The following is a 27,215-nucleotide window of genomic DNA, read 5'->3' as shown; positions in this document are numbered from 1 at the left end:
GTTGGATGATAAATTTCGTTTTAATCGATAAATGTTGTTCTCTCTGTCAATATTATTTTAACTTTGGTTCAAACGTTTGCAACCTTATTTATTTTATTTTTTCTTGATTTTTCATAAACAAAAAAACCCCTTATATGAATTAAATAACCATTTCAAACATTTTCGAAAGGAGATTAATTAAACAAGAAGGTGCACAAACCAACCATATTTTGATATGTTTGGTTGGCTTTTCTTAGATGGAGCAGCATCAAACACAGAGATACGGATACGAGTGCCAGCTCGAGATTACCCATGAAAATCACGCACGCACGCACATTCTTGGGAAAAACCATTTGGTTTCCCGCGGAAATTCCAGCTTTTAACTGTAAAATAAAGCAACCCAACATCCTTTTTCCGATTCTGTCACTGCAAAATTCTTGAGAAATTCTTTAAATTTTCATATATTTATTTAACTGAGAATATTCTTTGAGTGTGGAAGTTTCTTTGAAACATTGCTCGTCTCCGAAGACTGAAATCCAACAACTGTGAAAGTCAAGTCATAAAAGTGATAGAGAGGGACTAGTAATTGTTCAAAGCCATTTTGCCCCAGAAATAATCAATTACCCGAATAATTCATCACAATTTTTACCTCCCATTCTCTCTATATCATGTTATTCTTAACTCTTAAGTATATATGTAATATAGTATAACATAATAATATAAAACTATTATTGTCCATCTTTCATTTTTGTAAGTGGTGAATTTAGTCTCTGGGACGCTTTGATTAGCGCAAAGATCGAAGACCGGACCAACTGAAATTTTTGGGTTTTGCATGTCCTTTGGTTTTCTCCGAATCTCTTCCATGAAATCTCACAGTACTCTAGCTTTCTTTCGAGTCCTTTCTTCTTTCTTTTAGCTATACTTTTAACTTATACACGGAAGCTCGGATCAAGCTTCAACACCCTTTTTCTCATTTTATAATATATTTTTTGGCCTTTCTTACAACTGGGTTTTTGAGGTATTGGAGTTGAAACATCCTTTTGGGGATGTTTGCTTATTTCTTGGATTTTTTTTTCTAAGTTTCTGGTTGTTGGGGGGAAAAGTTCTTACTTTTAACTACTTCTAAACTCCTGGGTATTTAATAAAATCCCATTCCCGTGAAAGACCTGCACTATAAAACTCCTTTCTTGTTCAGAAAAGCTGAGATTTGACAGTGAGAGTTCAAAAATTTGATGTTATTACAGTATGACGAGAAAAGGTAGAAAAACAAGGCTACATTTCCGCGATATCTACTCGTTTAAACGTAAGAAGGCCGGATCACATAAAGATGATCATTCAAAGATTGGAGGGCCAGGTTTTTCCAGAGTTGTGTATTGCAATGAATCAGATAGTTTGGAAGCCAATCTCAGAAATTATGCGACAAATTATGTTAGGACAACCAAGTATACTGCTGCAACTTTCTTGCCCAAGTCTCTTTTTGAACAGTTCAGGAGAGTGGCTAATTTTTACTTTCTTGTAACTGGTTCTTTGTCCTTCACTTCTCTAGCACCTTATTCTGCAGTCAGTGCTATAATTCCTTTAATCATAGTTATCGGAGTAACCATGGTCAAGGAAGGAATTGAAGATTGGAGGAGAAAGCAACAGGTATTTTGAATCTGTTGTGCTGATTTTGTCGTTATTTTTAGCTTTATAAAATTTGGTGGTTATTGTTATTTAATGTAATTAATATACTTTTTGGAAGTAATTGGAGATTGTATGCTTATGCTTATTGAAATAATTTACGGAAGTTGGTTTTTAAGGCATTTTGTATGCTCAGATTGAAAAAATTTGTTGATCTGAAATAATTAGGATATTGAAGTGAACAATAGAAAGGTGAAGGTACATCAAGGTGATGGACTTTTAAAGCCCACCGAATGGAAAAATCTGAAAGTTGGAGATGTAGTTAAGGTGGAGAAAGATGAATTTTTTCCAGCAGATTTGTTGTTGCTCTCATCGAGTTATGAAGATGCTATCTGCTATGTTGAGACTATGAATCTTGATGGGGAGACAAATTTAAAAGTCAAACAAGCATTAGAAGTTACCTCCTCTTTACATGAGGATCACGAGTTAAGCGAATTCCGGGCAGTTGTTAAATGCGAGGATCCAAATGCTAAATTGTACAGTTTCGTTGGAAGTATGGAATTCGAGAACCAACAACATCCTCTTTCTCCTCAACAACTGCTTCTCAGAGGCTCAAAACTACGGAACACGGGTCATGTATATGGAGCTGTTATTTTCACCGGACATGACACGAAGGTAATTCAGAACTCAACCAGCCCTCCTTCTAAGAGAAGCCGGATTGAGAAGAAAATGGACCATATTGTCTACTTTTTATTTGGTGTTTTGTTCTTAATGGCTTTTGTCGGATCAGTTTACTTTGGTGTGGTAACTAAAAAAGACTTGAAAAACGGACACAAAAGGTGGTATCTTAGACCGGATAATGCAAGTGTTTTCTTTGATCCGACAAGAGCTCCAAAAGCTGCTGTATATCACTTCTTGACTGCCTTGTTGCTGTACAGTTACTTGATTCCAATTTCTTTATACGTGTCAATAGAAATTGTTAAGGTCCTTCAAAGCATTTTTATCAACAAAGATGTTTATATGTATTATGAGGAAGCTGACAAACCTGCTCATGCCCGCACCTCTAATTTAAACGAGGAATTAGGCCAAGTTCATACAGTTCTTTCTGATAAAACCGGCACATTGACTTGTAATTTGATGGAGTTTGTTAAATGTTCGGTCGCTGGCATTGCTTATGGACATGGTGTGACAGAAGTTGAAAAAGCAGTGGCGAAAAGGAAAGGGTCTCCACTGACAGTAAATGGAGAAGATTACAGCGAGATCCCGATTGGTAGTCATAAAAGAACAGTAAATGGAGAAGATTACACCGAGATTCCGATTGATAAAAAATCAGTTATCAAAGGTTTTAATTTCGATGACGAGAGAATCATGAATGGGAATTGGGTAAACGAGCCTAACTTGGATATTATTCAGAAATTTTTCCGGGTGCTGGCAATCTGTCAAACGACCATACCTGATGTTGACGACAACACAGGAAATGTCACATATGAAGCCGAATCACCTGATGAGGCAGCTTTTGTTGTTGCAGCGAGAGAATTGGGCTTCGAATTCTTCAAAAGAACACAAACAAGTGTATCTGTGAATGAATTGAATCCAGCGTCTGGAATTATAGTTGAAAGGTCCGTATATTTAGCATGCCGTGTAGTATTTACTCTATGATTCTGTCTGATTGATATATAATTGCACATATTCATAAAGAAATTTCCGATGATGCAGATTGTACAATCTGTTAAATGTTTTAGAATTTAACAGTTCCAGGAAGAGAATGTCTGTTATAGTAAGGGATGAGGAGGGGAAGATATTGTTATTCTCCAAAGGTGCTGACAGGTTGGTTATTCTTTTGACTTGGTGCACATTTTCAACACTTCAGTTATTATATCCATTTACCTTTCTTTCATATCTAGCCCTTTTCATGTCTGCACTCTCTGTTCTGTTTGGATCCATTGCAGCATCATGTTCGAGAGGCTCGGTGAAAATGGAAGGGAGTATGAAGAGAAAACCAGAGAACATGTGAATGAGTATGCTGAAGCAGGTTTAAGGACATTAATTCTTGCTTATCGGGAGCTTAGTGAAGAAGAATATAAAACATTTGAGGAGAAGTTTTTGGAGGCCAAAAACTCAGTCAGTGCAGAACGTGAGGCAATGATGGATGAGGTGTCTGATAAGATAGAAAAAGATTTGATACTCCTTGGTGCGACAGCCGTCGAGGACAAGCTTCAACATGGGGTTGTTTTCGATACACTCATGCTGAATTCCCATAAACTAAATCTATGTAATAAGATTTATCCGAAATTTTTTGCCATCTGTACAGGTTCCTGAATGTATCGACAAGCTTGCACAAGGTGGAATAAAAATTTGGGTTTTGACAGGGGATAAGATGGAAACTGCCATTAATATAGGGTACATTCTCATCATGGTTATTGTATATTATATCTAGGCTACATTACTTTTTGGTGCATGTCTCATTGTAAAAATCAACTTTGCAGCTATGCTTGTAGCTTGCTAAGACAAGGAATGAAACAAATCACTATTACCCTGGAGACTGCTGAGATCACTGCTCTGGAGAAAATCAGTGAGAAGGATGCAATTGCTAAGGTAAAATCAAGTCAAAATATTTGAAAGATCGCTGTCATTTAACTGTAAAATGGAGAAATGTTGTTGAAACAAAAAGTTAATATTTTCTATGGACTACATTTCTTCTTTTTATTAGGTTTTGAAGCAAAATGTACTCCAGCAGATTACTGATGGGACGGCTCAGATTGCTGCATCAAGCTCTGGGGTGTTTGCCTTGATCATTGACGGGAAATCTCTGACATATGCATTGGAAGATGATATCAAGAAACTCTTTCTCAAACTTGCAATTAGTTGTGCATCTGTAATATGCTGCAGATCATCTCCGAAACAGAAAGCACTTGTGAGTCTGTTTCCTTAACAAATTTTTCCTTTCTTGATAAAATATTTTGAACTTTGAAGTAATGTTTCTTTCTTTATGCTTTAAAGGTAACAAGGTTAGTCAAAGAAGGAACCAACAAGACAACTTTAGCCATTGGTGATGGAGCGAACGATGTGGGAATGCTTCAAGAAGCAGATATCGGAATTGGAATCAGTGGCCCTGAAGGAATGCAGGTGGAGAACGTTACTATATTTCATGTTTGCTGTCCTGAATGCTTGATAAATTGACTGGTTTTACCTTTTATCTTGTATACTTCATCCCCACATCAATCAGGCAGTCATGGCAAGTGATATTGCAATTGCACAATTCAGATTTCTTGAACGCTTACTTTTGGTGCATGGACATTGGTGTTACCGAAGGATTTCTTCGATGGTAAAGTTTATCGAACTTCAGTATTAGTTTAAAGATTTCGTCATTCTTGGGCCTTCAATTATCTTCTGTGGGTGCAGATTTGCTACTTTTTCTATAAGAATGTTACATTTGGTTTCACCGTTTTCTTATACGAGGCTTATGCATCATTCTCTGCACAACCGGCATACAACGACTGGTTCTTGTCCCTTTACAACGTATTCTTCACGTCGTTGCCCGTTATTGCACTAGGAGTCTTTGATCAGGATGTATCTGCTAGATTCTGCCTGAAGGTAAAATATTTTTCTAGTTTATATGGAATATTTTGTCTAATTTGGAACATTATCAATCACCCTCAAGCCAGAGAACCACAAATATCTGGGTTGTTACTAAATGAGTTAAAATATTCGAGTACTGAAGTACTACACGCTATAGAGCTTTTAACACACGTCAAACATTTCACTACTGTATCAGACAGTTTTTAGGAACAGGAAACTGAGAAAATAATCTAGATTCCAAATCAATGTTGAATAAGTTTTCTTTCATTGCTTGAATCACGTGGCAGTTTCCTTTGCTATACCAAGAAGGCGTGCAGAACGTCCTCTTCAGCTGGTGCCGTATAATCGGCTGGATGTTCAATGGAGTTTGCAGTGCCATTATCATCTTCTTCTTCTGCACAGAGGCCCTAAGTCTCCAGCCGTTCAAAAAGAACGGTAAAATAGCCGAATACCAAATTCTTGGAGTGACCATGTACACTTGTGTCGTCTGGGTCGTAAATTGCCAAATGGCAATCACCATAGATTACTTCACATTAATACAACATATCTTCATATGGGGTGAAATCGCCATATGGTACATCTTTTTAATGGTATATGGAGCTCTGCCTCCCAGTTTTTCAACAACAGCCTACAAGGTTTTCATTGAATCTCTTGCTACAACTCCTTCTTTTTATATTTTAACGCTCTTTGTGGTCATCTCGGCCCTCTTACCATACTATGTCTATAGAGCAATACAAATGAGATTCTTGCCGATGTACCATACAAGGATACAGTGGATCCGGTATGAGGGTCTTTAGATGATGCTGTGTATATCGTGATATGGTGTTGCAAAGAACGAGCCATTTGCGAGATAAAAGATCGTAGATAGCAATTACTTATGAAAATGTGATTATGTATAGAATCGTACAGTTTAGGTGTATCAAATGTTGTACCAATCAGCTACGTATTGGGGACACTAGAATTCATTCAATTTTTCCAAGTAAAAATGGATGGTTTTGTCATACATTTAGTTAGAGAACAATAAGTTGTGAGAATGGATGGTCTTTGTCCAGTTTTTCTACTGTGATCCAGCATACCAATCAGTAATAAGTATTTTCTCACAGATAATTCATATTATTGCATGAAGCTGGACAAATTTTTTTTTAGAATAATTATTTTGATCTATCTGACATAGTTTGTTGCATATGTGTTCATTAATACAAGATCAAAGATATGCTCATAACTAATTGATAATATATATTTACACAAGTAACATTTGTACCAGTTATTTAAGTATTACTAAATGCACACTTTGGAACACTATTGGCAGTAGCGTTAACCAATAAGTCACTGGTTGACATCATTTGCCATTTCTCCTTAATCATGTGCACTGAAAGCCTAACTATACAAAAGGAAAACCCATTTATGAACAACATTCTATTAGACCAAGTCACCATGTCATATCCATCATCACCAGCCATTTCATTTCTCCAAATGAAACTCATGAAACCCAAAAACAAAGAAACAAAAAAAGTTGTCATACATACCAAATAATAACAGATTTGGTAAGCTAGGAGACCGTGAGTCCGAGATACTCGACCCCGGATCTTCCCAAAACGTTAGCAAACTCATTGAAACTTATGACACCATCGCCATTTGTATCTGCCTCTTGCATCATGTTACTTAGCTCGCGATACGTCAAGGGCTGTCCCATTTTGGCCATCTGCCCTGCCAGCTCGGCCGTTGTTATGTAACCATTTCCATCACGATCAAAAGATCTAAACACCTCCAAGAGTTGATCTTGATTGATCAAGATTTGTTCGTTTAAATCAGGCAAAATGGCACCCACCAATTCGTCGAATTCAATGGAGCCATTGCCATTGGCATCCATGTTGGCTAACATGGAATGGAGTTGGTCGCCGGTTGGTTTGAGACCGAGGGATCGGAAGAGCGCCGCTAGCTCGAGCTGCGTGAGGCTACCGTCCCGGTCCATGTCGAACCTGTCGAAGATGTCTTTGAGTTGTTGGAGTTGCTCGGATTGGATTTTGGCCATCATTTTGGCGTTGGTGTTGTGGGAAAAGGGTGATATTTTTGTTTTGTTGACTTCGGTTGGTTTCTGGAGATCAATGTTTGTACGGTTGTGGTTTATTTTAACATTGGATGGATGAATGGTTCATAACGATGGAGTTATGGTGGTTTGTGTGAAGATAAAAATATTTAAATGTGCTGACTTTGATTTGGAATCTTTCTAGTCGTGGAAATTGTCAACTATCATATTCTCAATACTTTTTTCCTAAATCATATTTATGTGACTTAAAAGAAAATAATCACATTTCTTTTCTACTAACTATATAGTATTTTGAATATATGACCAGACCTTATGTTACTCTCCATCTTTTTTTGTTAGGTTAAACGTACATGAGTATTAGTAGTATTGAGATGGGTGCTTTGCTGAGAATTTCTCGTGCTTCAAGCTACTGACGTCATGTCGTTTGATCAGGTTGGCTAGGTGGACCGTAAAAGAGTAACATCGTATCTTAATGGATAATACTGTATCTGTTGGGGATATGACCAACGATATGGAAATTGTAAGACTTGTCTTTAAGGAATATGAGACAATACCAGTAGATAGACAAGCAGCTCTTCGAACTCAAGGAACTAACAGTACGACATATTAGCACCCAAATAGATATACTCTGCTATGTCACGAGTATAAGTAAATAAAGTTGCGCTTTGACTAACAACTATAACTTCTAGACTAGTGATAAGCATTTTTGCCTAAAATCAAGTATATCAATAAGCATATTTTTATAGTTCTTAGGGGAAATGTTGGGTTAAGCAAGCAAGAGTAAGAGTAGTACTGAGTTTGATAGTCTCCTGGGAAGTTCTTGTGCGTCAAACTGCTAACATTGGGACGTTGTCTCTGTCTGGGACATGTCCTACGGTAGGAAAATGATAAGATTGATACATCTCCAACAAATAGACACGTACATCTTCGGGCTCATGACCCTGATAGCTCGACCCATAAGTAATCAAGTAGGCGCACTCTGCGTTGTCACGAATATAAGGAAATAAAGTTGCAGCTAACAACTATAATTTTTGGCCTAATTATAAACATTTGATCGTAACATGGTAGATTGATCATGTTATAATTTTTTTTTGGAATTGAGGGAGATTACAAGTACAAATTTTTGATGAAACTACAAATTTACCCCTTGAAAATACCAAATTTACACTTATTAAACTTCAATAATGGAAAAATGCTTCTGGGGATACAATACCACATGAATCAATTGAAATATTTGATATTGAATCAGATTTCAAATGATGATTCGGTATCTTATTTTATATATTTCTAGTCAATATATCAAGTACATTTACATATATGTTTTTCATCTATGTGTCTTTGATAAAAATATATGTCATTAATCTAGATTCATATAAACCATGAAATATAAACAACATATTTCTTATAGGAACTCCATGTTTTTCATGAAAAAGAATCAAATATTACAAAGTATGGATGCTAAGGGAAGTTGAAGAACCAAACACTTCAATCAAATGAGGCCTAACATCCTCGTAATCAATCTCCTCTTGTTTCAAACACCAACTTAAGCTCCTTGAACCCTGATCCCGACCCCAAAAACTCCCAAAACAAAACTCACCCTTGTTCGAAAGATCGACCAAAACCCGCTCGATCTCATCTGTAGAACAACCTAACCGTAATGTTCCATCTGGAGACAACCCTTCCACTTCAACCCTGAAGGAGCTGTTCCCTTGGCTTCTCAAACTATCTTCATCATATCCTACTACTTTGATATGCGTGATCTTTGTTCCTCTCTTTCGGGTTCGCAGTTTCCTGGCATATTGTTTAGCTTTTCTCAGAAGTTTCTGAGGGAGTTTGAGCAGTAAGAAGATGAGGATTTGAAGGATCATACATTGGCAGCAGCAGGATATGATGATGCAGTCGGCAGCAAGGATGTTTCGGTCTTCCATGTCGTTTTTCTTGGAAGAAGTGGTCCAGTGGATGGGGGAAAAGGTGTGAATGGAGGAGGAGAATTCGTTCTGCTGTTACTTAAAAAGGAAGCAGTTCCTTGTGTGTGGCGTAATCTTTGAAAGGCAAGCAAGTATATATGATGTGTGAAGCAATAAAATTAGCAATTCTGTAAAGCTAAAATTTAAAATTTAATTACAAGAGATGCCTCAAACATGGGATTTTACACTGGCGTAGACAGATTGATTTCAAAATAAAATGTACAAGCAATTGCCAGAGATTTTCGGGTAGAAAGACCTCTCCACAAAACATGAAGAAAGGAGACTCAGAAGTTGATCTTAAAACAAGATAAACTACGTAAGCAGCTTCCGGAGTTCCTAAATTTTCGTGTTAAAGATTTTATAAACCAGGGCCTTGGTTTGTTTTGCAAGGAAAGGAGCAGCTGTTCCCAGCTTGATAACTTGTAGTCAACATTTCATGTAGATACTTGGAATGTATTCAGACATGGCTTGAATCCTCTTCCAAAGCTACAAGAAGATTGTCTTTGAAGTTTAGTTATTATTTAATTTTATTCAACGTTGGACCATTTTATCACAATGTTAATTACGGTACTCCAGTCCGAACAGCACATTTCATCTTTTTTCGTCGAGGACCTTACAGAACGTAAAAAAAAAAAAATCGAAGAAGTCAAGCAAAGTATTTGCGAACCTGGGATCAAAACTTTTTCAATCTTGTCTCGATTACTGATACGAAATAATGGAATTGAATAGCAAAACTGGATCAACTTTATTAGAAATAAATGGATACTGCTCAGGACAAAATTTTGCTCTTATTTACATGGAAAAAATGAACCAATAAATATATATATGAACCAAAGCCTACCTACTCGAAAAACTTAATTCATATGTATAAGATAATCCGGGAATACCAGCAGTTACATTTGAGGCTAGAAATATTTCAGCTAGCTGGGTTGGAAAAACTTTGGAACGTCGACTCGTATGAGCTATTTACTTGGTCCCCTTCGCTGCTCCAGCTATCTTGACTGAAGAAATCTGTGCTATAATCTCGACTACCGAATGCCATTCTCTGGAACAATCTGATCTCTTCAGACTGTTGTGCGGAGTTAAAAACTTCACTATCGCCAACCTTCATCCCATTAGAAAAGTCCATGCTGTCGAAAGCTCTCACGATCTGAAAACAATCCCACGTTTCGAGAAAGTTCGTTAGAGTCGGTATGCGTGGGTAAAATTGGCATGTTTGATGTAAGTTAGATTGTTGCATACCTCTCCCATCTTGGGTCTTTTGGCAGCTGAATGGCGCACGCAAGCCGCCGCTGCTTCAATCATACGGAACATCTCACTGTCAACGTAGTTTTCTTCGAGCCTCGGATCCACCAGCCCATCAAATTCTTGGGTCTCCATTGCGTGACTTATCAGAGGTCGTGCCTAAAATAGGGATAAGAAATTATTACAAAGGAATACATATGACATTATACTTAGTTCCTATCACCAAGGATAAGTATAAGCATTTCCAGATACGATTTAAGTTTTTTGGGATCATAAATCCAATTCCCAGATAATAACTTACCCATTCTACTAGGCTCTCCTCTCCTAGAGGCTGAGACGTATCTACGGGCTTGCGCCCAGAAATTAACTCCAAAAGCACGACACCAAAGGAATACACGTCGGATTTTTCAGTCAACTTCCCACTCAAAGCATACTCAGGAGCCATATATCTGAACACAAAGCGGTCAACCACTGAGTGTTGGGACGAGAACAAAAGCAAGGTAACATATGCAATCTATTGAAGCAATCATTTAGCTTCCATTGAGAATGAAGAGTTCTGGAATACTACTGACCCAAATGTCCCCATTACACGTGTGGTAATGTGTGTGTTAGCGTCCATAGCTAACTTAGCAAGTCCAAAATCGGAAACCTGAAATATAGATGTTATACAGATGTTCTGAAAGAAGAAGAACAGTGTTCGATGGAAATTGTGCATACCCGAGCTTCGAAATTGTCATCAAGAAGGATATTTGATGATTTGATATCTCTATGGATTATACGAGGGTGACCTGATCATCACAAAGCAATTTAGAAAACTATATCCTTTTTTCTTTGACTGATATAAAAGTGACAATATGCAAGAACAGCTTACAATCTTCATGAAGGTAAGCTATTCCACGAGCTGCACCAACAGCGATCTTCACACGAGTGGCCCAATTCATAACAGGCCTACCTCGACCTGGAAATAAATATGTAAAAGAAAATCAATAACCATTTCATCAGTAATCCAGCCCCAATACCAAAAACTAAATTTTACCGCGGAGATGGAAATGTAGAGTGTTATTGGGAACGTATTCGTAGACAAGAAGCCTTCTGTCTTCAGAAATGCAATAACCAACAAGTGAAACCAAATGGCGATGGTGTATACGACTTATAATCTCGACTTCTGATTTGAATTCTCGCTCTCCCTGTCGTCCACCGATCTTTAACTGCTTGACAGCTACCTCTCGACCACCTGCAAGTTGTCCTTTGTAAACAGAACCAAATCCACCTTCCCCCAAAAGATTTTGGGCTGAAAATCCATTCGTGGCCTCAACTAGTTCCTCATAAGTGAACCAGGATCTTGAATTTCCAAACCTACCTGACTCATTGGGTGAATGGACAATGCCGATACCCGAGCCAGCTCCGTTGCTGGATGCTGATGTTTGCACCTTCAACATGTTGGAACCTGGTCATAAATCAAAATATTTCTTTGATCATTTTCAACTTTCAACAATTAAAATGTTAACTTTTCCAAGTGACTCTTGTATATATAACTGCAAAACAAACTAACCTGCTTCTGGAGAAGTATCAATGGTAGTAGGCAAAACATGACCACCATTTTGCCCGACCGCCTTTTTCTTGCGCTTCCACACACAGCATGCTGCAGTTCCGAAAACACCAAGAAATAGGATACTGAGAACCAGAGCCATTGCCACAGTACCTCCGGTACCGATTCCTCCACTACTAGGGGATTGTAAGTTGTTCCGAGTATTACCGGTTGCATTGTTGGTGTTTGGGTTAGCTGGTGGCTCAAGGGTAAGTAGAGGAGGAGAGAAGGACGATGAATAAACGGTGGATGGAGGCGGTGGTGATGCTAGCAATACAGGTGGCGGAGATAAAACGTTAGGAGAATTTAAAGATGGTGGAGATGCTGGCGGAATGGGAGGTGACTCAGAGTTAGATGGTGGCGGAGGGGGCGAACTTCCAGGAGGACGGCGTGCAGGTGAAGGAGGTGAACTATCAGGCGGTCTACGTACTGGTGGTGGAGGTGAACGTTCGGGAGTTCTAGGTGCTGGTGGTACTGGAAATGAATTTTGGGGTGGTGAGGTAGATGGTGGCGGAGGTGAACTTTCTGATAGGGTTGAAGTTGGCGGGGGTGGAGCATTTTTAGGTGGCTCAGGCGGTGGACTTTCAGGGATAGGAGGTGGATTTATAACCGGAGGAGATGGTGAAATGGGAGGATCGGATGGTGTAGGAGGTGGTGGAGAGCTGGGCGGTGGAGATGCTGTTGGAGGAGGTAGAGTAGGAGGTGGACTCAAAGTTGGAGGCGGCGGAGATGCTGCGGGTGATGGAGAAGCCGTGGGAGGCGATACCAATGTTGGCGGAGTGGAATTCGGCGGTGAAATGGTGGTAGGTGGCGGAGATGAGTTTAACTGGGGCGGAGGTGCACTAGAAGTGTCTGGCGGAGGTGGGCCGATGGCATCAGGGAGTTGCGGTGGCGCACTTCCGGCTGGTGGTGGAGATGCACCAGAAAGGTCTGGCGGAGGCGGACTCACCGAAGGAGGAGATAGCGGCGGAGGGGGATTAGCCACTGCAGGTGGTGGAGGTGGGTCCGGCGGAAGTGGAGGAGCACCGGGAATCGGAGAATTTGGTGACGGAGATGAAGATGACATCGTCCAAATCAACCAATTTTCACCATTTCAATTGCATTATCTCAAACTAACTTTCCAGGCGATCAAATAACAAAGAACATAGTCACTTCCTACCCAATCAAAATCGCTTCAAACTATAAATAAATTCAAACACAAAAAGACCGAATCTTTCATTCCAAAAGCCAAATCTTGATCAAAATTTCAAATCCAAAGCTCAAAATCCTCAATCAACAACTTGAATTCCAGCTTTAAAACACACAAACATGCAAAACCCAGATCATCAAACCTCCACAATATAATCCACTTTCTCAGGTAAAACTCAACTGATATTAAAAATCAACATGCAAAAAGACCATTATATTGCTTTCAAGGGGTCACACAGAACAAATTTCAGAACCCCGCAAGATTATAAATTTTCCCCATATTTCGCCATTGTCAAACTTTTTACACAGCTCTCATCAGCAAAGTAAGAGATTTCGGATGCAGCCACGTTTGATTATTTCACAGAAATTAGGAAGCTTCCCCTAATTTTTTGAACGTTAAACCGCGTGTCAAATCATAAATGATGCAAAATCAGCAGCATTCAATACAAAACAAGTAGAGGGAATTTTGATTTTCCAGCTGTTTGAGTGTGAATTCAATGTATTTTTTTTTTTATCATCGTAATTCATATTATTATAATAATATGATTTTGTGTGTGCTCGTGGAGATTACGCTTGCTTGAGTTAAACGTCAAAATCAAGTGGTGGGGGCCAAAATTAAGCAACGTTGCATGTGTTTTTTAGAGGTCAGCCCCATATTATTTAAGCATTATTTTGGCTTTTCTTTGGGTTTCATTAGGACATCTACAAGTTGGATATAATATACGTTAAATCATCCAAATATCTTCTCCATCTAAAATATCTTTTCCATCTAAATATTCACTAATGCACATCATTTATTTTTGTGTCAGAACAATACCCGATTACAAATCATTCAAATATCTTCTCCATCTAAATATTCACTAATGAACACCATTTATTTTTGTGTCAGAACAATACTCGGTTACAAATTTGTAACCGGGTAACCGGGTATTGCAATTTTTTTTAAATATCTTCAAGCCAACGTGAGTTTTCACACTGGCTTGAGACACGCGCGTCAGACACAAGTGGACAATTAAATGGAATCCGAGATTGGTCGACCAAAACAAAAATTGGTCGACCAAAAATTGGTCGACCAAAAACATACCATTTTTGGTCGACCATATTGTTGGAATTGGTCGACCATTTAATTCCAACAATTGGTCCAATTGTTGGTCTACCCAGTTCCGGTAGATCTAAAACTTGAGAAGTTTTTCTGCACAATTTTATTTTCTCTGATCAATTAAGAACGTTGGGTTTTGAACGTTGGAATTTTAGTCTATAAATACATGAGTTTTTAAGAAATTAAAATTCATATTTTCAATATCCTACATACATATTTCTCTCACACAAAAAAATTTGGAATGGATAATAGTTCCATTAATTTTTTTAGCGATCTTTTAATAAAATATTAATTAAAGTGACAGTGAGACCCATAAATATTTGGTTGATGTGATATTTGATTGTGAAATATGAGATATTTGAGTAGAGAAATATTTGATTGATGATGTGGATTATGGGGTCCACAAATATTTGAAGGAAATATTTTTCTTATTGTGGATGGCCTTATGGATTATTATATAACAAAAACTTGTGTGAGACGATCTCACGGGTCGTATTTTATGAGACAGATCTTTTATTTGAGTTATCCATGAAAAAGTATTAATTTTTATGCTAAGAGTATTACTTTTTATTGTGAATATCGATAAGGTTGACCCGTCTCACAGATAAAAATTCGTGAGACCGTTTCACAAGAGACATACTCTTATTATATAAGTATTTCTCAGTTTATAATAGGATCAATATTAATTTTTAGATTATCAATATATATTTATATGTGTGTCAATTTTCATGAAAATATGAAAGACTCGTATAATCTAATCATATTGAAATTGAATAGAGGAAAAACACTCTCGATATATCATAGACTAACTCGTTATATTATATATGCTCTTTTCTTGGATCCATTTACCATTTCTTTCGTTCATATTGCCAATATTTTTAGGAGATCAGGGCAGAGTAAATAAATCATATGTTTGTATTCATGGAGTAGGTCTTTTATGAGACGGTCTCACGAATCTTTATCTGTGAGACGGGTCAACCCTACTGATATTCACAACAAAAAATAATATTCTTAGCATAGAAAGTAATATTTTTTCATGGATGATCCAAATAAGAGATCTGTCTCACAAAATACGACTCGTGAGACCGTCTCACACAAATTTTTATCTGTATTCATCTCTCTTTCATTTAACTTATTCTACACTTATCTTTGTTAAAATTTATATATAGAAAATATATTTGGATCCATTAACCATTTCTTCTGGAGTTTTGATCATTTTGTCAATATTTTTAGGAAAACTTCACGGGGTGAGTAAATATATTGTTTTAATCTTTGTTATCAAATATAAATATAAATATTATAAAATGTCGGAAACTTTAGATATAACTGAGGTGAACCAAAAAAACTCGAAAATAAATTCTTATAAGTTGCACGCTGTATAATAACCTCGATTAAGTTTTAAATATAAACTTTACTTGATGCAAATGTTTTCGACTAATAAAATGATTTAAATAGCATTGATGGATAAACAGTTTGTTGTAGGTCTTCATAAAAACATCGTTCATTGATCATTTACCGAAGTATGAAAGTTAAATGGACTGTTTTCATTTAAATGTAAGAAACGAACGATTGCGCAATTATTTAAAAAGGATGACAAACATTTAGATTTGGAACTTTCCTCATATTCTATTTTTAAAAAAATATTATTTCTTAGAATGTAATTCCTTAGTTTTGATGATAAAAAATATATCTGACTGTTATATGATTCAACCGTATTTTAATATATTTATAGTTATTGGAACTGGAGTTCAAGTAATCTAACCGCATTGTTTGCAATCGGATTTCTCATGACTGAATCACAGTATTGCACTTTCAACTAGACCGGACTACTTAAATCTTACAAGAAAAACATTATCTAACCCAACCAGACTCTTCATGTTTCAGCATATTTAATCATAAAGTTAGACTTCTCAATGTTCAAAGCTATCCTATCTATCAACTCTGTTATATCATAAGATTTTCTTGATCAATCATGCACAAGAAACAAGATCATGAGGGACAGGAAGTTGTTGCAGTTTTCTCGCTCATTTGGATCAACTTTTCAGAGCCGTTGGTTGCTATTTCAAGCAAGGCACCAACAAATCATTAAGTACAGCGTATTACAAATTAAATTGACCAATGAGACAATATCACAAGAATTTTTTGTGCTAGTCTTTTAGTTAGTTTTTTAAAACCTAATTAGTCGTTTAGTTGAAGGGAAGTTTGCATATTTTACGAACAAAAGAACTTTGACATTTTGAAGTTTCTAGCGTAAAAACCTTTAAACTAGATTATCAATAGAAATGAAATTTATNGTCAGGAGTGGCCGCTGGTATCTCCAACGCTGCGTTGTTGAAACGCTGGACAAACTCTCGCAAAGTTTCAGCTTCTTGTTGTTTCACCACAAACAGGCTCAAATAGTTTTTTTGGTGTTTTTTGCTGCTAGCGAATCTGTGCAAGAAAGCAGCGGAAAAATCCTCGAAAGATCGTATGGAGTTGGGCTGCAAGGTGTTAAACCATTGCTGGGCTGACCTCACCAACGTGCCCAGAAACACCCTGCACTTGACCCCATCTGAATATTGATGTAACAGGGCCGCATTCTCAAACCTCCCCAAGTGTTCCTCGGGGTCAGTATGTCCATCGTACTCACCCACATTCGACTGTCGAAAATTTGGAGGAAGCCCTTCTTCTAAAATGGCTAGTGAAAAAGGACTTCCTCTCTTGGGTGCCGGCGCTCTGCTTCCCAACTGCTGCCTCAACATCTGTATTTCCTTCCACATTTCTCCCATCTCACTAATCTCCCCCCTTTGGTGGGGCTGTGGCTCTTCAACCCTGCTCTGGTGGCCCTCAGCATCTTCCTCACGCTCCTGACGGGCTGCCTGTTCCTCTACAAACACAGACTCTTGATTCCTTTTCATGGCCTCATCCACTGTCCGGGCGATAAATTGGCCCAGCTGTTCCAGGGTCAAGTTCCCCACGTTCTCATTAGGACGGGTTTGTTCGACCCTTGTCTCGTGAAGGGGCTGCTCGGCTCTTGTCTCTTGACGAGGTTGTTCCTGTCTCTTCTCCACATGAGATGATTCGGGTTCCCTCTGAGGACGCGATGATGCTGAGGTAGCTCTTCTACTTCCTTTCTTGCCTACCATCTCTACGTCTCAACTCAAGATTTCCCACAGACGGCGCCAAGTGATACTCACGGGAAATTTCGGGTCCGATCCCAACGAGCGTCACTAATTCAGACGTGGGCTTTAAGATTACCCTGAGCCTGAAATCAAGAATAAGACCGTTAGAAGGGGGCCAGGAGGGTGTCCTGGCGTAGCCCCTCCGACGCTCAAGTCAGAGACTGAGGATATATGGGGGAGCAGCTAAGGGCGCTGCTGAAAACAATATAGTGAATGAATAATCATACGCTCAAACCTGGTATTTATAGGAGAATATCTGGGCTGCTCATGGGCCCTTAACCTGTGGGCCGTAGAGATGGGCCGGGAGTTTGGGCCTGACCTTGAAGGGTTCATCCCTGGGGTATCACTAAGCAACATGTAGACATTCAAATTTAATAGGAGCCAATAGATTGGGTTATTGTGCTTATAAGTTAGTAGTGAAACGTGTCTTATTATTGATGTTGTCTCATACTACTCAGAGACCAATCTTATATTTTCTTTTGGTGATGCTCTCTACTAGCGATTAGTTTTTACCCTTCTTTTACGGTTTATCATAGTTTTTCAGACCATGCAACAATGTCAGCAAGTTGATATAATCTACTGTGAGAGCTTCCTAATAAATCACTCATTTCAATACTTCTCTCAATCAAACACTCTTTAACACACACTTACATCATAAAATTGTTACTCAAATAATTAAAATGTGTACATGCTATATTCTTTTTAATGTACTTAATTTAAAATTTTATGATTAAATTAGCAAGAAAATATTATTTTGTATTCTTGATAAAATTTCTCTAATTAATACTTCATTTGACATGTATCTATACTATACTATTAATTAAAATTAAATCACATGAATTGACTAACTTTCGAAACTTTTTCCGTATAATTTTGAGAAAATGATTTTTTATTTTTTTTACATTAACCCAACTCAACACATGTTTCCAAATAAAATAAAAATCAATAATAATATCAGAAGAAATCAAATGTATTTTATGCTTGTTGAGTCATTTTATTACTGAAAATTATTATTTCTGATTAAAAAGAAAAGGGAAAAAAAATTGTACTACTCTCCAATTAATTTGAGTGTGGCCCATATACATGCCAAAAAAAAAAGTGTCTCATATCTTTTTGGGCCTACACATGCTTGGATAATTGAGCTTCAATTTAAAACTAAAATAATAAATTTTTAGGCTTCAAAAACTAACCAATAATTTTTATTTGGGCCTTCTTGGTGTCTGGACCTTAGACAGAAGCTTCTTGGGCCTATCTCCTAATGTCGGCCCAGATGTTCCCCTCATAGCTCAATTAGTATAATATAATATGCTGTTGTCGGAGAACTCTGTAAATCCTTCGATAAATCAGAGAACAAACTCAAGGTGCATACACTCGTTTTCCTTTAAAAAACTATTTGCTCCGACCACGGTGATGCAGTACTCTGACTAAGCAAATGTTCCACCAAGATACAATGCGTTCCTAATAATGTTATTTCCAAAATGTATGCATGAAACAAGCCCGAATACTTCAAATTTGATAATTGAATGTGTGTTTATTATTTCTGTAGTATAAAAATATTCTAACAATAAGTATTTCATACAGTTTCTGCATAGAACGAAGGAGAACTTGAGCGCAAAATGAATATCCGACTCTTAGATCTTTGTCAAAACTATTTGGAAATGATGAATGATTCATTATATTTCGTGTTAGAACTATTCTCTACAATATTACACGTCTTTTGGATGATAATCATTTATTTGAATAATAAAAATAAGGGTCAAGCCATGAATAGATACTATGAAGAGACGTCTCTGTTTGCATCGGACCTGAAGGGATTCCATGAACAGACACAACTATTTGCGTCATGTGCACCACGTATTCTGGTTCCTCGATTTCAGTCCTATGGTTCATTCATTTCCAACATGGTTCCGTCCATTTTTATAGAAATCCACTATGGGTTTAGGGATATTGCTGTCTTCAAAAAGTTATTTCAATCTTAATGCATTCTGCGATTTAGATTGGGGGACGTGTTCCATGACTAGAAGATCAGTAACAGGTTATTGAATAAAGTTGAGAGAATCATTGGTGTCCTGGAAAACAAAATGACGAAGCACTGTATCAAGATCATCAGCAGAGGCGGAGTATAGTGCAATGGCCACTACCACATGTGAGATTACATGGATTACTGGAGTCCTAAGGATCTGGGAACGAATTTGACACACCCTGCAATTTTGTTTGCCATAACGGGGCAGCAATACACATAGCTGCGAATTCAATCACCCATGTGACTCCTGTTGTTCAATTTTATGATAAACGAAAATGTTAAATAAAATAAAAGAATCAGGCTTTAGTAAATTTATTTGTTTGTACAGAAACATCAACCAAAAGTATATTTATTTATGTACAAACATCCACTAATATCTCTCATGAAACACACCATCTAACTCGATCTTCAAGTGACAACATTGATAATAGGAACAAAAGACCTTTTCGAAATTTCGAAAGACACACCTAACAAAACAAGCGGAACTAAGCATAAACCTATTCCCAAAAAGTCTTAATATGATGAACGTGCTTGAAATCATACTCCATAGCCAAACTCCCATCCATTCTCTTCAATCTAAACCTCTCAACCAAAACATAACACCCAAATTCCCTCCATTCCCCGCCTTCCTTAAATTCCTCAGTTTTCTTGATCTGTGCCTCCTTTTCTCCCCCGCCTATCCATCCACCCCTCTCTTGCTCCCATTTCATTCTTTGCAAGATCTCAACTCTCAGCCCGAAACTCATTTCGCCTCCTAAATTACCCGAACTTGTAAACCAAACAATCTCATCAGCTGCATTTCTCTCATTCATCACACATTTTTCCCCATTAACAAAAACTTCTTCTTTATCAAGTAAAACGTCGATTACCACAGAGTTTCCACCATTGTTTTGACAAGAGAAGATCCTCTCCCACCGTTGCTCCAGTGTCATTTCATAGTACATTGATCTTTCCACTTGATCCCTTAGGCTCCCTTCCTTGACGAATATGAAGGGGCAATACCATTTCCCAACAACAACAGGTTCAGATCTAGATAAACTAAGTTGTGGGAGGCGAGCACGAAGCTTGCCATCAAGTCCCGGTGCTTCGCCTAATTCAAAATGTTTAGCAGTTGTAGCTCTCATTGTCCATCCTTTCCTTCGAAAGAATGAAGGAGGGAAACCATCTGATGCTACAGAATTCGCCATGAAATTGCCCCTTGTGCTGCAAACTGAATCATATGGAACTATCCCAATTTGCTGATAAATGTTTTGTGGGTCAAATGGTCTTGGTTTGACATCTTTAACGCAGCGACAGAAACAGCACGTGACCTTGTCATCCTCTGTTGAACAAGTGAAGGCCTCCCTAGATATTCAATTAAACAAGTTACATGACGAATGGAATCCTAACTCATAAATAATAACATAGCTTCAGGTCTTTTGAACACCGAGCTAGAATCATATACAATTTGGGACAAGTTTTAATTGTTCATAGCACCAACTACTTCATGGAAATTTTGTTTCCATTTCGACAAATTTCCATCATGGGAGGTCATTGTTTCCTTAAGTTTAAATTTATCAGCCAATTAACTTAATTTTTAATCTAAAACGAGCACTTGGACCATATATAATTCAGATTCACAACCAACAAAGAGCAGTATAACTGAGAAACTGAATTTATGCAAAACAAGACATACCCTTTACGCTTTCCGTGCGGAACGATGGCGTAATACCGGTTAAGATACAATGGCTGGTTCAGAACCGGGATCAAGAAAACTGGATTAGTAGTCTGGGTTTCATTAGAGCCAGTTGTATATTGAACAGTCAGTTCCTTGTTCTGAGGAAATGGCAGTTCTTTCAGTGTATGAGTCTTGCACAATCCAAAACAACAATAGTTTTCGGATTCTTCATCTTGTATCACAAGGAACCCCGAATTCGGGCCCTCCGGATACTCTGACACTAATTCTGGAGATTTTCGTAGTTTAGAAAGTGACCGTGTAGCATACATTTTTGGTGTCTTTAATGCAGTTCTTCTCTCAAAGCATTAATGGGTATTTATAAGTACAGAAGCTCTGGAAGATTGGCTCAAACAAATATGGAATTTAATAAGTTTTCCAGTTTGATTTGGATTGGAATCTTGACCATTGATGACCAAGTCCGGAAGAGAATTTACAGATGGTGAAAAATGAGATGTTTTAGTTGAGTAAGTGGCACGTAATTCAAGAACTTTGACCACTAAATCAAAAAAAATAAGAGCTGATTGCCATTTTATAAGAGTTTAAAAGCCCACGTACGAGGGCAGCGCCAAATGTTTTTGACTCATTCTTGTATTCTTGCTAAAGTTTGTGTAAAGCTTCAAATTTAAATAAAAAGAAATCTACTTTTAAATTATTGTTTTATATTAAAATAGTGATGCATTTGTTTAAAAATATGTTATTATGAACTTTTATTTTACAGATTTGTACAACTTTGAAAATGAAAGATTCATAATCATTTTTAAATTATTTCTTAAGACATTATTTGCAAGAACGTATTTTTTTCAAACGTTTCATTTACTAGAAGTTTGAAAACATTTAAAATAATAAGCTATTGCAAACACTACCTAAATTTAAGAATACTAGAAAAATACACGTGCGTTGCACGTGAGAACCTAAACTACTGAAAATATATGTACGAAATTTTGATCATATTTAAATTAATTAAACATGGCTAATAACATTTATCAATTGAAACAAACCAAGTCACAAAAAATAAAAAAATCATGACCATAGACGTTATATATATGAATCGGAGAAGTTATCTTATCCACTTGACACACTTTTCAATATGCTTCTTGGTTGATCTTGACAACTCAACACCTCTTTGTCGTATTTTGTTATAATATACATATAACTATTTTGGTATACTCAACAAGTATCTGATCGTTTTTAACATCTATTATGTTATTCAAAATCCTTATATGTGATCTGACATGCTCGTAGTTTGCTTCCTTATCACGATATTTTTTCGGTTTTCTACATTGTTTTTATCTGATAATCTTATTTTTCCGACTATTTGTTTTGTTGTTAAATGATTTTTCAGTTTTTGACAATCAACTATAACTCTTAAGAAAAAATACTTTTAGTCGTGATAGATTTTCACTTGTGACTAAAAGTATGCATAATATGTATATTCTTCAACAACATAATCAATTAATAGTGTTGCATCTTCTTCAAACATTGTGATATTTGTGATATCATTTTTATATATTTAGTATCAATATTGTCAACATATAGCTATAATGTTAATAAATTATTAACAACTATTTCTCAATCACCGTGACAAAAAATACTTGAAGATCTCTTTAAATGAATATATCTTAGAATTGTGTCCTCGTTTAATTTGACGCAATTCAGGAAAGTCATCTCGTTCGTCATTTTTTTTTTTGAAAGCTTTAGAACAATGATTGCATGCATCATATCATGAGAATGATATAGTTTCAAACTAATTTATTGAGTCTAGAACATAATATTATAATATTCATTTAAACAAAACGAATTTTCTTCTATTGAGTTGATATTTTGTTTTATAATATTTTATATCTTATGGAACGACATACAAAATTAATAATTGTATTTAAAAAATCTTGAGAAAAGACACAGATAACGTAATTAAGATATGCGTATGAGATATCATTCAAATGTATGTCTACATATTTGTCTTATTTAATATCCCATCTAATAATACAATTGTTTATATTTCATAAGCATTTTATGATAGTCAAAATTAATTTTATGAAATATTGTAGAATTCTATTTGAATTTCAATATTTGGCTAAGTGAATTTTTTTGACGAGGAGTTTTCTATGCTAGCATCGTATATCATATTGATTAGTTGGCTAGACACTTTAACTAAAAAAAGAGACAAAAACAACCTTTTAACCACCTCGAAATATATCAAGATAATATTTGAGGAAATAAAGTGAAACTGGTTCAGTGTCTCAACAAAATGCATAAAATTGATCTATTGTGTCCACAACGCTTTAGAATTATTCTCACACCATTATAAATAGAATGAGAAATATGTACATTTTGTTTTTCATGTATTTTTTTTCTGAACTAAGAAATTTTTTCTTTTTGAAAAATATTTTATTTTTTAGAAATATTGATATTTTATATGATATCCATATATCGCAAACCATGAAGTAGCAACATAATCACTATATAACACTTACGTTAACGTACACATACAATTCTTCAATTTCTTCTTCATTGTGCTTCATTGAAATTTAAATCTGAATCATTCTTGATCTTAACATTTTGCTTTAAATACGATTTAATATATATGTATATGTTTCATGTTGCTTAGTTAGACCTAATTTCAAATGTCTATAAAAAATGTGCCTGAATTATATCATACAGAAATTAGGACATAGTAATATGTAACATTATTTTTTTATTTAACATGTCTTTTATTCATCCACTATATTTGTCTTAACTTTTTTGTTCAAAATCTGACGCATTTCGTAGACTATATGTATGAAGAACCAATAAATTACATATTTAACAGAAACCATCTATTATCCTCTTCGTAGGACAGAAGACCCAAAATATGTGACTTTGATTGGTGTACTCTCATACTTATTTTCATATAAACAACAAGACACATCATATAATATCAGAAAAATCAATTACCGCCAACAATATTAATCAAATGAATAAAAAAAATCATAACACAAACAACCTCGATAAGAGAAAAATGATAAGTCAAAGTTTAAAAATAATTTATTTAGTACAATAACACAGAAATGGAAATATATATGAGCAACAAAAAGCATAAATCACTCTCAAATTAAATACTAACTTATATTATTCACAATTTGTATAATTTTTCCAATATTTTTTTCAAAGAAAGAGAAAGCACCTTATTAACATCATTATTTCATAGATATTCCACATATTTTTTAGGGAAAAAAACACACGAAGGGAAAAATGGTGCCTGAAAATCATCATGAAAAAATCTTTTAATAAAACCATTAAGAAAAATAGTCGTAAAAATATAATATAAAGTCACACAATTTTTCTTAAACCAAAAAAAAATATTAGACCATTGACAAAATATATCTAGTAACAACAAAACATGCGTTAACTGGTGATATAATGAAAATTTAGAATCATGCATAATCATTGAATTAGAACAAAATCGCATGCCAAAAATCTATTGGATATTATATCTTTTAATAATTTATCCATGTTTGTCGTCCACAAGAGGACTCCTAAATGTACCAAATTTTTTTAGTCCACCTATTATTTTCACAATAAATAATACTACAAAAATAATATAAGCAAGAACATAAAAACTCAAATTCAAATACCTTCTATCAATCTAAATACAAAAATTTTGAATAGAAAATACAATAATGTAGTAAAAATTTTAAATATTGATTTATAGACACGAGTCTGGAAATATATTTGCCCCAATAAATAAAAATATCTCTTGATATTCTGACTTATAAGGTAAAAACAAAAAAATATTTCGGCATTTTTAATATTTTCTAAATCACTTCAAACTATATAATCTAAACAAACAACAAACATGCATTATTTGTTTAAAAATTAACAAAATATCTCAACAAAAAAAATTGAAAAATAACCAATTTTGTGGGATATGTGGTCTTTTTTTCTATTTTCTTTCGGTGAACAAACAAATCACATATACAATCTAAACACAACATGATCAATACAAATGACATATAATAATAAAACATGTTAACTCTAGGCTAAAAAAACTCATCTCATTGCAAGAACACAAAATGATCAAATGGATCATATTATTTAGTAATATTTATTTAGCAGCACATATAACAAAAAATTGACTAAATAGCTTAAAAACAGTGTTTGAAATCACTTACATACAAACATTTCTCTCAATCACGTATCTCTATTGACACATAAAGAGTCTTAAAATATCTCTATTCTAAATGGGAGAAAGAAGTTTTATATGACCTTAATATTTATTAATAATTTATTTTTATTCAATCCGACTCATCTCCCTTTGTCTTCCCATTATTATCCTAATGTTCGTAATATTAACAATTTTTTTTTAATGTATAACATTAAGATAGTGATTTTCTATTAATTTGATGTATAAATTAAAGTAATTAACTTTAAATTTAAAAGTAAAAGTAAAATTAAAATAATAAATAACTTGATTGAGTTAAGTAATCTATCAATAATACTATTAAACTAACGTAGAAGATAAATTAAAGAACTTTGTGAACATGACAAATTATAAAACAAATAAAATGATAAAATAGTAAATTTAGATATAAAAGCCATATATTTATAATAGTAATAGATAAACTAACGTAGAAAATAACTTAAAAAACCTCATGAACATGATAAATTATAAAACAAACAAAATTGTAAAATAGTAAGTTTTCAAATAAAAGTCATATATTTATAATATTAAAATTAAAATAGATGTTAATAATATTATCAATTTTTTTAAATGTATAACATTATGATAGAGATTTTCTATGAATTTGACGAAAATGTATAAAATTAAGTAATTAAATTAAATTTAAAAGTAAAATCAAAATAATAATTATCTTGATTGAGTTAAGTACACTATTAATGAACATATTACACTAACAGAGAAAATGACTAAAAGAACATCATGAACATAACAAATTGTAAAACAAATGCAAGGATAAAATAGTAAGCTCACAAATGAAACTCATATATATTTATTTATGATGATAGGGATTTTCCATGAATTTGACGGAAATGTATAAAACATTTTCTCTCAATCACGTATTTCTTTTGATACATAAGTAGTCTAAAAATATCTATATTATAAATGGGAAAAAAAATATTTTACATGACCTTAACATTTATTAATAATTTAATTTTATTCAGTCACACTCATCTCCATTTGTCTTCCCATTATACCCTCAATGTTTGTAATATCAACAATTTATTTAAATTTATAACATTATGATAGTGATTTTCTATGAATTTAATGTCAATGTAAATATTAAAGTGATTAATTTTAAATTTTAAATTAAAATAAAATTAATAAATAACTTGATTGAGTTAAGCTTATGATAGTGATTTTTTTATGATTTTGATGTCAATATATAAATTAAAGTAATTAAATTTAAAAGTAAAATTAAATTGAATTTGAAAATAAAATCAAAATAATAATTATCTTGTTTGAGTAAAGTACATTATTAATGACTATATTAAATCAACATAGAAAATGACTTAAATAACCTCATGAACATGATAAATTATAAAACAAATAAAAGGGTAAAATAGTAAGCTCACATTTCAAACTCATAAAGCAATTTTTTTAAATGTATAACATTATGATAGAGATTTTCTATGAATTTGACAAAAATGTATAAAATTAAGTAATTAAATTAAATTTAAAAGTAAAATCAAGATAATAATTATCTTGATTGAGTTAAGTACATTATTAATGAACATATTACACTAACAGAGAAAATGACTAAAAGAACATCATGAACATAACAAATTGTAAAACAAATGCAAGGATAAAATAGTAAGCTCACAAATGAAACTCATATATATTTATTTATGATGATAGGGATTTTCCATGAATTTGACGGAAATATATAAAACATTTTCTCTCAATCACGTATTTCTTTTGATACATAAGTAGTCTAAAAATATCTATATTATAAATGGGAAAAAAATATTTTACATGACCTTAACATTTATTAATAATTTAATTT

General features: G+C 34.8%; 5 protein-coding genes across 5 annotated transcripts; 1 reads left to right on the top strand and 4 right to left on the bottom strand.

Moving 5' to 3' along the window:
- The first annotated feature begins 244 nt into the window (after nucleotides 1-244).
- LOC140979715 (putative phospholipid-transporting ATPase 9) lies at nucleotides 245-6,241 on the top strand. The gene is made up of 11 exons (XM_073445262.1): nucleotides 245-1,623; nucleotides 1,828-3,218; nucleotides 3,316-3,426; nucleotides 3,549-3,825; nucleotides 3,911-3,999; nucleotides 4,086-4,194; nucleotides 4,310-4,513; nucleotides 4,600-4,725; nucleotides 4,826-4,924; nucleotides 5,002-5,193; nucleotides 5,466-6,241. Exons 1-11 carry the CDS (start codon nucleotides 1,225-1,227, stop codon nucleotides 5,973-5,975), a joined length of 3,507 nt encoding a protein of 1,168 aa, XP_073301363.1. The 5' UTR covers nucleotides 245-1,224; the 3' UTR covers nucleotides 5,976-6,241.
- A 160-nt stretch (nucleotides 6,242-6,401) lies between these two features.
- Nucleotides 6,402-7,299, bottom strand: LOC140979720 (probable calcium-binding protein CML15). The gene has a single exon (XM_073445272.1). The coding sequence runs from the start codon at nucleotides 7,211-7,213 to the stop codon at nucleotides 6,728-6,730; it is 486 nt and encodes a 161-aa protein (XP_073301373.1). The 5' UTR covers nucleotides 7,214-7,299; the 3' UTR covers nucleotides 6,402-6,727.
- Nucleotides 7,300-8,448: 1,149 nt separating this feature from the next.
- On the bottom strand, nucleotides 8,449-9,499 carry LOC140979970 (uncharacterized). The gene has a single exon (XM_073445653.1). The coding sequence runs from the start codon at nucleotides 9,151-9,153 to the stop codon at nucleotides 8,668-8,670; it is 486 nt and encodes a 161-aa protein (XP_073301754.1). The 5' UTR covers nucleotides 9,154-9,499; the 3' UTR covers nucleotides 8,449-8,667.
- Nucleotides 9,500-9,925: 426 nt separating this feature from the next.
- On the bottom strand, nucleotides 9,926-13,717 carry LOC140979716 (proline-rich receptor-like protein kinase PERK8). The gene is made up of 8 exons (XM_073445263.1): nucleotides 11,990-13,717; nucleotides 11,474-11,884; nucleotides 11,309-11,395; nucleotides 11,155-11,225; nucleotides 11,010-11,086; nucleotides 10,739-10,886; nucleotides 10,435-10,596; nucleotides 9,926-10,342 (listed from the first exon to the last, which is right to left on the bottom strand). Exons 1-8 carry the CDS (start codon nucleotides 13,089-13,091, stop codon nucleotides 10,109-10,111), a joined length of 2,292 nt encoding a protein of 763 aa, XP_073301364.1. The 5' UTR covers nucleotides 13,092-13,717; the 3' UTR covers nucleotides 9,926-10,108.
- Nucleotides 13,718-19,779: 6,062 nt separating this feature from the next.
- LOC140979719 (uncharacterized) lies at nucleotides 19,780-21,712 on the bottom strand. Its single transcript, XM_073445269.1, has 2 exons — nucleotides 21,172-21,712; nucleotides 19,780-20,840 (listed from the first exon to the last, which is right to left on the bottom strand). Exons 1-2 carry the CDS (start codon nucleotides 21,480-21,482, stop codon nucleotides 19,994-19,996), a joined length of 1,158 nt encoding a protein of 385 aa, XP_073301370.1. The 5' UTR covers nucleotides 21,483-21,712; the 3' UTR covers nucleotides 19,780-19,993.
- Nucleotides 21,713-27,215: the final 5,503 nt, after the last annotated feature.

The sequence above is a fragment of the Primulina huaijiensis genome, chromosome 6 (assembly GCF_012295235.1).
Source record: "Primulina huaijiensis isolate GDHJ02 chromosome 6, ASM1229523v2, whole genome shotgun sequence".
Taxonomy (NCBI): Eukaryota; Viridiplantae; Streptophyta; class Magnoliopsida; order Lamiales; family Gesneriaceae; genus Primulina; species Primulina huaijiensis.
This window is presented reverse-complemented; position numbering and strand designations above follow the sequence as displayed.